Source organism: Vicugna pacos, chromosome 7 (assembly GCF_048564905.1).
Source record: "Vicugna pacos chromosome 7, VicPac4, whole genome shotgun sequence".
Lineage (NCBI taxonomy): Eukaryota > Metazoa > Chordata > Mammalia > Artiodactyla > Camelidae > Vicugna > Vicugna pacos.
The window spans coordinates 38,163,285-38,176,948 of NC_132993.1; the positions used below are offsets into that span (position 1 = coordinate 38,163,285).

General features: G+C 42.5%; 1 protein-coding gene across 3 annotated transcripts in view; it reads right to left on the reverse strand.

The window, feature by feature from the left end:
• Window positions 1-2,555: 2,555 nt before the first annotated feature.
• BMPER (BMP binding endothelial regulator) overlaps window positions 2,556-13,664 on the reverse strand; it is a 233,619-nt gene continuing 222,510 nt past the window's right edge. For all 3 annotated transcript variants that reach the window (XM_006201883.3, XM_015237306.3, XM_072964689.1), the window contains one exon: window positions 2,556-3,966. In XM_006201883.3, the coding sequence (XP_006201945.2) occupies window positions 3,785-3,966 (182 nt within the window). In that variant the 3' untranslated portion in view covers window positions 2,556-3,784. The remainder of the gene's footprint in view (window positions 3,967-13,664) is intronic.

The window sequence follows — 13,664 nt, forward strand, 5'->3', positions numbered from 1 at the left end:
TAGTGATCACGTTATTGAGTTCAAGTTCGTACTGCTTGCCACACGACAGGCCAATAAACCGAGAGACGAGGTGTTGGGGCAAGGAATAGTGACTTTATTTGGGAAGCCATCAGACCGAGAAATGTCCCAAAGAACCATCTCACCTGAGTTAGAATTCAGGCTTCTTTTATACTAAAAGACAGGAGATGTAGTTGGTTGTTGAAAACTTCTTGGTGCCGAAATCCTTTGTTCCTGCTGTTCACACAGGTCAGGTCATGATGTTCCTGTAAACCTCCAACAAGACAAATGTTATTCTCTTGTTCTGCAACTTTTTATCCCTATATGAATGGAAAAGTGTTATAGCCTTAAAGATCAGAGCCTTGAGAATGGGCTCTCCTGTGTATGTCAGGCTATAGGCAACATTCTTAACCTGTAGCAAAAGTGTTAGAATACGAAGGTTAAAGCAAAGGAAACCGATCCAATATGGAGTCAGATTTGTTCTTTCCTGTTGCAGTCAGAAGCTCAGGAAACACTCAGTGAGTTTAAAGGGGTGGCTTTTCACTGAAAGAGTTGGTAATTCTCAATGTGCCACCCTTTTAACAAAAATTGGCTTTGGAAATGTCAACAATGAATTCTTCCTCCTAGTTCAAGACTTTTAGTTTAGGACTTTCAAAACATTACTATTTTCACAAGGAGAGAAGAAAGAGCTTACTTTTACTGCGCACCAACTGGCCGTCCTTATCTGTGCAGGTTCCACATCTGTGGACTCAACCGACCGCAGACTGAAAATATTTTGAAAAATTTTCCAGAAAGTTTCAAGAAGCAAAACTTCAGTGTGCTATGCGCTGGCAACTGTTTACATAGCATTTACAGCTATTTATATAGTGTTTACATTGTATTAATTATTATAAGTAATCTAGAGATGATTTAAACTACATGGCAGGATGTGTGTAGGTTACATGCAAATACCACACCATTTTATATAAGAAACTGGAGCATTCACAGACTTTGGTACCTATCCCTGGTGGACACTGAGGGATGACTGTATGTGCGATTGGCATCATAACTGTGCCTGTTCTTCATTCAAGGGTCTTTGCCCCTCATCAGATTCAATATTCATAGCTAGTAGCATAATCAGAGTAAGGATCTATACATGTAAATAAAGTGACATTACCCCATCTTTTAATTTTCTGTATACCATGGAACCAATACTAATTGCTAACCTGGGTTATGTACATTAAAGAGAAGTAGAATGTTTTCATTTCAAGTCATCTAACTCTGCAGGAGGTGGGCTTTGAGAGCCCACTGAGAATGTCCCGTGTGATCAAAGTGGGGCCACTAGCGTTGAAGCACTTGGTTAATCTCCATTATAATCAATCATTAGACAAAATCATTGCTCAGCTTTAGCGCGGAGCCAAAAACAGAACACGCCAACCGACTGTTCAGCTGGTTTCCCCTCCCTCCCCCATCAGACAGCTGCCTGAGTCACCCTTTTCCTTCTCTGCCTTCTCTTTCTTCTAAGATTAGGAATTTTAAAAAGTATAAAAGGGTTAAGCTAAACCCTAGATAAGGTAGGTGACATAACCCTGTAATCCAGGCACCCAGATTGATGGAAACAGTCGATGAGGAGGGGCCTGCATCATGCATCCACCGTGACTGTCCATGATTGGGAGTGTTGGGAAAGAAGCTATTTAGCCTTAATTGGTAGAGGTATCCAGTCCATGGATGAATCATGAGCACCGAATAACCATTTACAATTTTCCCTTCTGCATCATTTCCCCTCTGCTTCCCTCTTTTACAGAAAAAAAAAAAAAGAAAAAAAAAACCAGAGTGAACTGGAAAGGAATTTAAAAGTCGTCTAAAAGAATAATAAAGAAGCCAGTCAGGAGAGGTCAACTGAGTTGCCCTACCTCTCCTTTCAGAATGGGGTGGGAGGGCGGAAGTAAATGAGGTTATGAGTGTAGAAGGGTTTGCACTGGGTCTCAGATTACTGTGCAAGTAATCTCACCCGTGGCAGAGTGTCTAGGTCCCCTGATCCTCAATGCTGCCCATATACTACAAAGCCTCTTTGTGTTCCAGAGAAGCAAAAGTGTGGCCTCAAAGGCTTCAACAATGGGGACAAGGTCACAAACCACACCTGGAACCCAAGTCTCCTACATCAAAGCCTCCTTTCCAAGTGAAGCACTGGCTGCCTCGGGTCCCAGACACTGAGGTTGGTTATGACTCAAAAGCACAATGACAACCATGCTCCCTGTTGTCACAGCCAGTCACTGTTACACTGTGGAACTTATTCACTTTCTCAAACGGCTGGAGATGCCCCAGCAGAAAATCCAAACTAATCCTTTAGCTGTCGTAAACACATGTAACAGGAACACAAATTAACAATCTGTGACAGCATGCTGACTTTCAAAACTTTGGAGGTTTGCTATTATCTATTAATAATACTCCTTATAAAAATTAAGTTATTGTCAGGTGTATAAAAATATGCAGATAAAGTTGTTAAAAATGGACACACCTGAAGCTGACAAAGCTTATTTATGAAGCATAACACAGCACATCTTGAAACAGAAAATCCATTGTTTTAAATCTTAAGCCCTTTATTCACTACAATGCAGAACATTTTATTTTTAGACATCAGTGGGTTTTGTTTTGTTGACATTTTTCTCTTATTCAGCTGAAAACAAAAGTCAAGAAAACCACATAGTAACTAGTAGGAACCTATGAGGAAATTAGAGCAAACATGTAGACCATTCTTCGTTTGGACTGGTGTTAAATCAACCAGCCTGTAAAGCCTTTCTTTTTGCTTAATAATTATGATAAATTCACTGTTGCCAAATACTGCTTGGACTAAGAATCCTCTAGAAATAATCAAAGGCTCTCATTTTATATATGGAATAGTCAGAAAATGTAGCTAGCTTACTTCCACTCATTGGATTCGCCCATCCTAGACTGCTGTGAGTCAGAGAAATGGATATTTTGTCTCACGTTATGCAACAATTTCTTCAAGTATCTGCTCATGCTCAATAAAACTAACAAGCCATCCAGACACTCCATCATCTCAGTGTGTGACAGAGGCGGACACATCCATCATACACACGTATGTAATGAGGAGACTCAAGGAATATGCAAAGATGGCAAGAAAGCACTTGATTCTTCGGTTATGCTCTAGTGACAAATATATATGTCTAGGCGACCAGCCAATCAGTTTGGGAAATAATGTCAGACCATGACCCAGTAAAGTCTAACAGCCTATCCTTGCTTTACATGCACCATTAGAGCCTGTCGCCAATCACTAGCCGTCTCACTCAGGCACACATTCCTTTCTTTGGAAGAATGACATGCCCCTAGATAAATCTGCCCTTCTCCAGAAAAACACATTTCTCACTCAACTGAAAATCCTGATTCAAAGCTAAAATTAATTCAGGCAGGCAATTTAGATTTCTTTGAAAACTTCCTTAAAAATGACAAATGTCTGTGATGTTAAAGCCATCCAATATATCTGCATGCTGCCTTATTAAATTAAAAACACCTGGTTTATTTATACAATGTATTCAATGGCTTACAGAGTAGGATCCGAGAAACAATACATGTCTTATAGCAAAAAATATACATATAATCATCCACCTGTAGTTTATATAAATGATGAAATGTTTCTGAATATATCTATATATCTATATATGTACACATATATACTCCGTGTGTGTGTGGTTGCACAATCAGCACACAAATACTGCAGTCTTTCATTGGCTCTTCCACTTCAGTGTCAAGGACACCAGGTTCAAAGTCTGACGGAGCAGAACAAAGGTCACCGCTGAGGACAAAGGACTGGCTTGATGCACCTCCCCTTGTGCAGGACCAAGTTTGCTGGACAGTGGCAACCAGCAACACACGGCTTATTGCAAGGACCAATCTCGTTCCAGTTGTCACAGGTCTTGGCACATCCCGGGCCACAGGTATCATACACAGCACCGTGCTTGCACTGGGTGGCTACAAAGGAGGAGGAGGAGGTGAAGGTGAAACATGTGGAAATAGCCAGGTTAATGCACCCTCAGCCCCACGCCATCGCCTCAGGCTCATGTCACTCATGACACAGGTTCCCCGGCGCAGGTGCACATCTGCATTCTAACAAAGGAATAACAAACACCCAACACTCCTCACACTCTCTGGGAATCACCTGCACCTAGAAAAAGAACTTCAAACAGCCTCTTGCCGGGCCAGTGAACTTCAGAATCAAATCAAATGAAAAAGCTTTAGTCCCAGATGGGACACACCATCCATTAGTAAAGCTACAAGGAAAAATCTATAAGGTTATTTAGGGACTGAGAATAGTATGAAAAGTTAACTCCAAATGGTCCTTCCAGCTACTGAGGTGCAAAGAATAAGAGTAATTTCTGTAACCACATTGATACTCAAATATACAGAATTACACGCACAGGAAAAAAACCTGCCAAGGGTATTGGAAATGTTTGACATATTTTAATCGTAGTGATCCTGTGTTGAATTAATTAATTTGAGACAAGTTAGAGCAAGAGTGGTGCAGAGCCCAAGAAAGACGGGAGTAGCTGGCTGGCTGGGTTGGAGAATAGAAAAATGATGATGTAGCCAAATCGTAGCAATTTACTATCTTTGTTAACTTGGAGCTAAAATGATTTTGACAATATTCTGAGACTTCCTGAAAACTCATGAATAGATTTGTCAGAAAAAAAAAAATACTGCCGACATTCGAGAAGTTTGATGACACTCAGACTTTTCCATCTGAGTTATTTCCAATGAAAATCAAAGAGGCCAGCCCTCATTCTCAGGGGCAGGAATGTTGACACATGTAGGAATTTAGAAGAGGATCTCTTGAAGAATAACAATAACAATCCAGCCTCCATCTGAGGCTGCTCCAAACAAAAGCAATAACAATGGATGATCGCCATCAGCTTGTGTCTCTATTACTATTTTTATGCAGGTTGCAGAACAATACCTGGTGAAGTCATGTAATTCTAACACTGAAAACCAGAAGTGGTTTTCAAGCAAGTGGGCCTGACTTGGGTCTTTCAAAATGCATTTTTAGAGTTAGCACAGAACCTTCTTGGTGTTGGACCATATCTAACAAACAGTAAGTTAATGAGAACCGTGAAAGTAAATTGTATGAATGCTCCTCAAATACCCATTACACTATTTTAAATGGATGTCCATCCAAGGAGTGGCCAATTTTCTCTCACCATTTCTTACATATTGTTAGAAAACTGAGCTGCATGAAACAGAGAACTTTGAGAAACATCTGAATGGAACTAAATTTATAATATTTGGCTCCCTATTTACCATTTCTCTGCATGAATTCGAATTTCCCTATGAAGCACTGGCATATTTATCTCTGTACCAGGTGGTAATTAAACTATTAGCTGTTACTAACCACCTGTTTTGAACAAAGCCACTGAACAAGATGCTCTAGGGGTAGAGATAAATGACCTGGCCATCTGTCTGATACACCAACAGAGGGATGAATTACTGGGAGCAAATTACCAGTCAGTTATAATCAAACAGCAAATATAACTTTATTGATTCCTATGCCTGGCTCACACTCACTTTTTTGAGATGTCTTCTCAAAGGTAACTTCCGATCTCAGATAAGATCCCCAAATCCTCTACTCCTTTTCCCTATTTTTCTCTTCTTTACCACAAATGACTACCATTTTTACCATTTGTACCATGTTTACTTTCTGTCTTCCCACACTAGAATGTAAGCTCCCTGAAGGGAGAGTTTCCATCTGGTCTACCACTACATCTGTACCACTGGCATATTTTCTGGAACCTAGAGGGCATTAGGTGTGGAAGCCAGCAATAAATACTTGCTCAGTGAATGAATGACTCATGAAACAAACATAATTGCAGCAGAGAGGGGACTGGACATCTTCCACATGCCCCTTATGATCCACCTTCTTCCTTCCTTTGTCCTGCTCTATATCCTGTGAGCAGCTCTGTGCTGACCTCCAGGAAGGACATCCATGGGCTCCCCTGTGAATGGTGAACACCGACGGGAGATTGGAGGAAAGGGAAGAGTGAGGTCCAGGTCCTTGTTCCCTTAGCACCCTCCTTCTGGGGTCACCCCTCAAACAAAGACCACTGCTCCAGGCCAGCAGCCTTCTCCACAGCTCTCTCTGTCCCCAAGTTCAGAAAGCCAACCTTCCCCTTGCCTCTTTAGGCCCAGGGGTGATAACAGTCACTCTGTGATGAGCTAAGGTATGATATTATAAAAAATAAATATTCAGTCTTTGTCGCCAGTTCCTGGCTCACAGCTCCTAAAATCCTTGGAAACTCTACAGTGATAAGTGTCTTTGGTATGATAGGAACTGGTGGCTAGCATCCTTAGGCAGCTTCAGGATTGAGGCTGGTCACCAGAAAGATTAAGGCATGATTAGAGGGTTAGAATTTTTAGCCCCATCCCTGGATCTCTGGGGGCAGGGAGAAGGACTGGAGATTGAATCAATAACCTCCAGCCAACGACTGAATCAATCATGCCTACGTAGGAAAACTTCCATTAAAACCCCTAAATGACTAATGACAGGGGTTCAGGACACTTCGGACCTGGCAGACACATTAAGGTGCCAGGCTTATGGTGTCCTCCTTCCCTTCAGAGAGAAGCTCCTGCACTCAGGGACCCTTCTCGATCTTACTCTCTGTACCTCTTCATCTGGCTGTCCGTCTGTATCCTTCATAATGAGCCAGCAAGAGTAAATAAAGTGTTTTCCAGAGTTTTGTGAGCCATTCTAGCAAATTATGAAGCCTGAAAGGGAAGAGGGTTGTGAGAACACATCTCTCCCCCGACTTTGTAGGCAAGTCAAACAGAAGTGAGGGTAAAACCTAGGGACCCAATGCTCGCAACCAGCATCTGAAGTGAGGTGTCTTGTGGGACTGAGCCCTTCAACCTGTGGTGTCTGATGTTAACTCTGGGTAGTTAGTGTCAAAATTGAAGTGAATTTCAGGACAGCCAGATGGTCTCTGAAGGGTTGGAAAATTGGTTGTTGTGAGATCAAACCCCCACATTTGGTATTAATTTACTGTGAGTAAAGACAGTTCATTTCCAGGGCACTGGACTTTTCCTTGTTAATTCCCTACATCCTACACACCCCTTTTTAAAGTAGTCCATCTGGTAAACTTACTTCAACCAATTAATTTGAGTGTGCCACTTGTTTTCTGCCTGGATCCTAACTGATACAGCAGATAAGGAAAACATTACTCGTATTCTTTAAGGCTACTTTCCCTAATGTGACTTCCACTATGTAACTCTAATAAGCTGTTTTGGCTTTTCATAATTTAATTCTATTCCTTAAGCTTCTAGGAACCTCCTGCAGCCAAGCCAATCCTGAAGACATGCCCTCTGCCTTAATCTCGTGCCATTTTCAAGCTTGGTAAATATCACCACCATTCACCCCGTCTTCCCCTCTTTTAGACTCTGTTCTCAACCTTTTCTCTGAAGGTGGAACCAAGTTATCAGTAATTGAAAACAGCAATGGAAAAAATACAGTTCATTTTAATGTGCAGCCAGGTTTGAGAACTGGTCCTATTCATGCTTCAGTCACTGTAGAGACATGTCTTTTTCAGCAAAGGAGAGGGCAACTAATATTTCCAAAGTATAAGCAGGTACACAATGGAAGCCCCTGTTTCCTGTCCTCCTCCACTAAAACCCAGTGGTGCTCTCCCCGAGTCCCAGCACACTGGTCCTCTCCGATGGATGGTTTAGGTCACCTGCACCAGCGTCCTTAACCCACCTCCCTACTGCGTCTCCTCCTGATGGCATCTATTCTTTATTTGCCATTTCTGTTTTCTGGCCCATCTCCTCCAGGAACTTGCTCTGTTACCTGTCCTCCTCCCTGCACGTTCATCTTCTCCTTCTCTGTTGGCCCCATCCTTTAACTATCAGAAACACCTCCTAATCAACACTAATCTTCAACAGAAAATACTCCCTAATCTGTTTGACTTTTCAAATCCAAATTTTATAGAAAACTTTACAGTCATTGTATCCAGTTCTTGTGTAATTAACATTGGTGACCTATCTTCCTCGCCCACCACTTTACTGAAGCAGATCCTACCAACATCTTCCATAATGACCGTATCCATGGACATACTGGCAGTCCCCATTCTCACATGACCTTTCAAGAAATTATTTGCTCTTTTTGTCCATTTTATCTTATGACACTGAAATCTCCAGTTTCTTCTGCTAACTTCTTGCAAACACCTTCTCTTCCTCGGGCATCTTAGCCTACTCCCTGGCCCTAAATGTTCAAATTACCTCCAAGACTCTTCCCCTGACACTGTTTTGTCTTGTCTTGTCTCCCCTCCCTTCCTCTACTTTCTCCCTCTTGCTCCCCCCCCCCCTCTCAGTTACTATAGTTTCATTTTTAATTTCTAGTCAAAGAGCTCTGAAATTGATTATCATCATTTGGGATTCTCTTCCCAAATTAATCATTTCCCAAGCCTTTATTCAAATGTCACCTCTTTCAACTAGCTCCCTGGATCTCCCCAGGATACTTTTCCCTCCTGTGTCCCACAGCAGCTTTCATAATACTTATCTGTTTACTTGTTTTAATCCCCCAACTACAATGCAGCTGGAGTTCTTAATCAGAGATGCTCACAAAACTCTCCTGAAGATCTTTTAAAAGAGATATACTCCTTAGCCTCTTCTCTAAAGAGTTTCACTCTGTGTCCACAGTGGGGCCAGGGTAGCTATAGACTTTAAAGATTCCAGACAATAAACACCCCTGGTTGAACAGAGTGAACCACTGAGGCTGGGGCTCCTGAGGGCAGAGTCCTTGTTTTCCATGACCCGAAATCCTGGCTCGGGACCAAGCACAGAGCAGCAGCTTGATAAATGCTTGTGCTTGTTGGATGATGATTTAATCTTAATGATGTTTAATCCATCATCCCAGTTCCCAATGTGGATGACATCTGGCTGGCCTTGAGTTCATTTTCTGCTCTGCTGCTTCCAGAATGCCTCTCTTAACTCACTTTACCCTCCAGATACTTTGCTCCCATTCAGATCTTGCAAAGATCCCTTCTAGTATAAAAACTCAGAATTTCCTCTTTTCCACCCGTGTTCTTTCCTTTTCGTTCATTCTTTCATAGACACGCACTCTCCCAAGCCTTCTCCTCTCTGACCTCTCAGTTCTTCTAACTCAACCACTTAGTCTTCTACTGCTCCTCTGTGACATCTTACCTTTGATTCTTGAACACTAGATATCTCCCTCACCATCTAGAGGTAGAGCAGAATGTAGAATATGAGGAACTACTAGGAAAAAAAGGATCTTATCCATCATATAAACACCATCTCCATTCAATTCAAATTAAATCACTAAATATCTAGGGAGGATCTACTATAGGGCAGAATATCTACTCTTAGGCCAGGGAATAAAATGTGAATCAGAGATCTTCTCTGACCTCCAGTTACAGGATCCTGGGTTTACAGCCAAATAGGTGAAGGCGACACATAAACAGATGTTCAATTAAATACAAGATGCACTTTTGGGGACAAAGTATAGTGAAGGAGTAAGAGAGAGAGATCACCTTAATGTTGAGGATGGGGTAGGGATCCAGGAAGATTTCTGAGGACAGATCCCACTTAAGAGGTGAGTAGCGGCTGTCAGACAGATAATGGCAGGGAGAGTTCCCAGGCAGAGAGAGCAGCAGGAGCGAAGGCAGGGGTGTCAGCAACAGCAAGCATCAGGGCCCCATCAGGATAGGGAGGACCACCAGTTTGTAGGACGAAGGGAGCATGGAATTTGAGAGGAAGGGCGGGAGGAGACAAAGGCAGAAAGCAGGGAGGCAGAGCTGGTAAGCCTTGGCGAAGAGCAGTCTTGGAAGGCTTTTAACTGGGGAATGACGTGATTAAATCTGCCTCCAAATTGGCACAACTTCTAGCTGATCCTAGAAACGTAATCCTAACTTGGTCCCTGTCTTACCTTTCTGGGAATATAATTTTTTTCACACTTAGAAAAGGCAAACAATACTTTTTTAAAACATCAGTGTGATTTGATTTGCACATATGCATTTGAAAGGGTTCATGTGATCAAATACGGTTTTAAAAAACCAGGAAACTACCAAAGTGGTCGGGGTTAGCAGGGATTTATTTTCTAGGGGGCAACTACTCTGTAATGCTTGCAGGCAGCATTATGTGTTGCTTTATGTGCTACCCCAGAGGTGCTACGCACTGGCTTTAGTGATAAGTTCAGGAAGTGTGGCTCTGTGTGTCTCCAAGGTAATGAAGGTCACACTACTGACTTTATCTCCCAGGCCTTTACAGGAGACATCCAGTCAGCCAAGGAAAAGCTCAGTGTGTATAAGTGGAGCCGGGTTACTGCAGGGAAGAGGCCAGAATCACCTGGAGTTTGTAGGATAAAACAAGGAGGAAACTGCTCACAGAACCCAGCAGAGTATCTGATGTGCTGCGGAAATACACACACCACTTTGAATATCACAGCACTTTTCCTACTTACAAAATGCACTACTAGAAGTGCAGTGACAATTAGTAGTGTTGCCTACAAAATCTGCTAAGGATGGCAAAGTAAGACGCGGGAGCAAGATCATAGCAAAGTTACAGAGTCAGAAGGTAACAAGTAACAAGTATCAACGATAAGGAACAAATGAATAGAAATTGGAAAGATCTGGGACAGAAGCCAAGACGGCAGAGGAGAGAGACTCACAGCTCTCTCCTGTCCCACAAACACACCAAGAATTACACTTATAAACCCACTGAACCTCACAGAACACAGACTGAACTCTGACTGAGCGTCTCTCGCTTGGAAATACAGGAGGATTCTCACAAAATCTGATGAACAAGTTCACACTGTACAGCACAGGGAACTATATTCTACATCTTGTAGTAACTTACGGTGAAAAAAGAATATGAAAACAAATACATGTATGTTCATGTGTGACTGAAGCATTAAGCTGTACACCAGACACAACATTGTAAACTGACTATACTTCAAGAAAAAATACATATATACAAAACAAGATTATACAGACCAAAAAAATAAGTACATCAAAGTGTTCACACAAAAAAATAAATTGGAAAGATCTACATAACAAATATTGATAAATTGGTTAATGCTTATATAAATACACACATGTACTCATACTTAAATATATTTCTCTACAAGGCATTTGCTTACTTGTATTCTCATAATGATTAAAAACAAGGGCTATGATGCAAACTGACCTGGGTTGGATTCCTTTCTTACTTTCTAGCTCTGTGACTTTTAGCAAGTTACTTGAATATTCTAAGGCTTAATGTCCTTTACAGTAAAATGTGGTGATAGAATGTTACCATATAGCAGGGATTAAATGTGATTCAAATGTCATATAAAGCACTAGAGCCATCCCTGAGGCAAAGGAGGTTCTTAGAAAATAGTACGTATTGATATAAACAGTCATTATTAAACTTTCACAGCCCTTCACAATAGCCCTTTGCACATTGTTGTGTTTAGTAATTCCTGTACTAAACTAGAGATTCGTTAGTCCTTCTTGCCGCAGCCAGCGGCCATGTACTTCGTGCTGGCAGTCATGATAGAGCTAAAATTCAGCCTAGATTAGAGATGTCACCTGTTCATTCAGTTTCTTGCCTGGCTGGCTTCTTATCTGTTCACCTTTCAAGCTTTTTTTACTCTGGAAAATTTGTCTTCTCTGCATTAATGGCCCTAAGTGCTGTCATAAGTCAGAAGATCTGGAAGCTAAGAACAAGTAAAGAGTACTTTTACAGTCTTCAATATCCCGGATGAATCGGAAATGAATCTACAGAGAGATGCTGCTTATTTCTGTAAATACCAACTGTCAGTCTGTGGAAGTTCAGGGGTTTTGTGTGTGTGTGTGTGTGTAAAAGGTTCCCCTGCAACCAAACATTGACAGGGCTATACTTCACTCTGATGGCTCCACTAATTTTAAGTGGTAAATGGAACCTTTCAGGAGCCATATTCCCTTCCATTAGAAAAGCAATTTTAGCTGCTGAGATTCAGTCCCGGAAATCAGGATCCTGGGGGGTGGGGGTGGGGAGTGGAGTCCTCAAATGCATTGACTAGGGGCACTGAACTGGTGTGAAATACAGCTCTGGGCCAGGAAGAGAGGGCTCACATATTCTGTGCCTGATATGATCCTCATCACAGCACCGCAGCTAATAAAATTTATAAAGTTCTGCTGAGCCCCACGTCACACCAGGATGAATGGTTGGGGATGGAGTCCGTGTATTTTATTCATTTTCTGGTAGATTCAAGGGAAGGAGGACTCAAAGTAGAGAAAAGAAGATAGGAGTGGTCGAGGTGTCCCAGAAGGACCCAGTCTCTCAAAAACACTCCCATGCTCTACTACCTGGCACTGATGCATTAGGTGGGAGGTAAGGCAGCCTCACCTGTCAGGAGCCTCAGCCACATCTTAGAGTGAGTTATTTTTTGTCAAATCAATACTCCTCTGGGAAGGGCAGCACTGACAGAGGGGCACTTTGGCCATGGGAAGTGAACTCAGATATAAAGACTGGACTTGGGCAGGGGAGGCGAGAGCAAATCCCAAAAGGGAAGTCACAAGCAGATAAATGGGCTTGGGTGCTTGATGAGGACACAGATGAGTGACTGTGTCAGGGGGTGGCTTGAAGAAGCTTTAGCAATCCCCAAACCCTTGTCATCCTACCCGCCAGAGCCACCCAAATAAGCATCCAAATTAACTCTGTGGTTTCAACTCTGGTTGCAAGTTAGAATGAGCTGAGAGGTTTCAAATGATACACAGGCCAATGAAAGGAGGATATGTGGGCACACGGCCCAGGTACGGTTTTCTGGTTTATTTTTTTAAGCTCCCAGAGTGACTCCAAAGTCCAGACAGCCCACTGTATAAGTGAACACAATGTCCATGCACTGAAAATACAGATTCAAGACCATTCTTCTCAAAGTGTCTTCCAAGCAGGTGACAGCTCCTGCCCTCCACCAATGCAGACACTCTAGCATTAGCAATGCCGTGGACTGCCTTCTTTTCTAATATCAGAGCTAAGGTTTTGCGGATTAGTGTAGAATGTTGCCAACGCCAGCCTCTCCGCTCCAGGCAAATCTGGTCCTTTACAGAAGAACATTTGCCAGCCCTTGAAGTAAATGGCGAACATTCATCTCATCATCAAGTCTATGTGAGAGCAGCAGTTACTACTGACTGAGTACCTTTACGAGCAGAACTCTTCCCACTGTCTCACGTACAGATCACTATGCGTATAACTCTGCACAGCAGATACTACTATAAAATTCCAAAATTGATCTAGAATTCCTCTTCTATACACTGCCTCCATCTTAATCCAAGCCACCGTCACTTTTTCACCCCAACTGTTTCAACAGCCTCTTGCCTTCAATCCAGCCCCATTCAATGTATTGCCTCTACGCAGGGTGATCTTGGAAAAGCCAGAAGAGGGTTGCTTAAAGCCCATCGGCAGCTTCCATTCTTTTTGGAATAGAAGCTGGCCTCCTGCCCGAGACCTGCAAAGTCCTGCATGGTCCAGACCCGACTTCGACTCTGCTCTCATCTTCCTTGGCCCACCATGCTCAAGCCACACTGACTCCCAGTGGGAGAGCATGCTGCCTTAGTCCTACCTTACGGCCATCAAATATGCTTCTTCTGCATAGAACACTTGCCCTGACTCCCTTCAATCTTCCAATGCTCGGCTGAAATATCACCGTC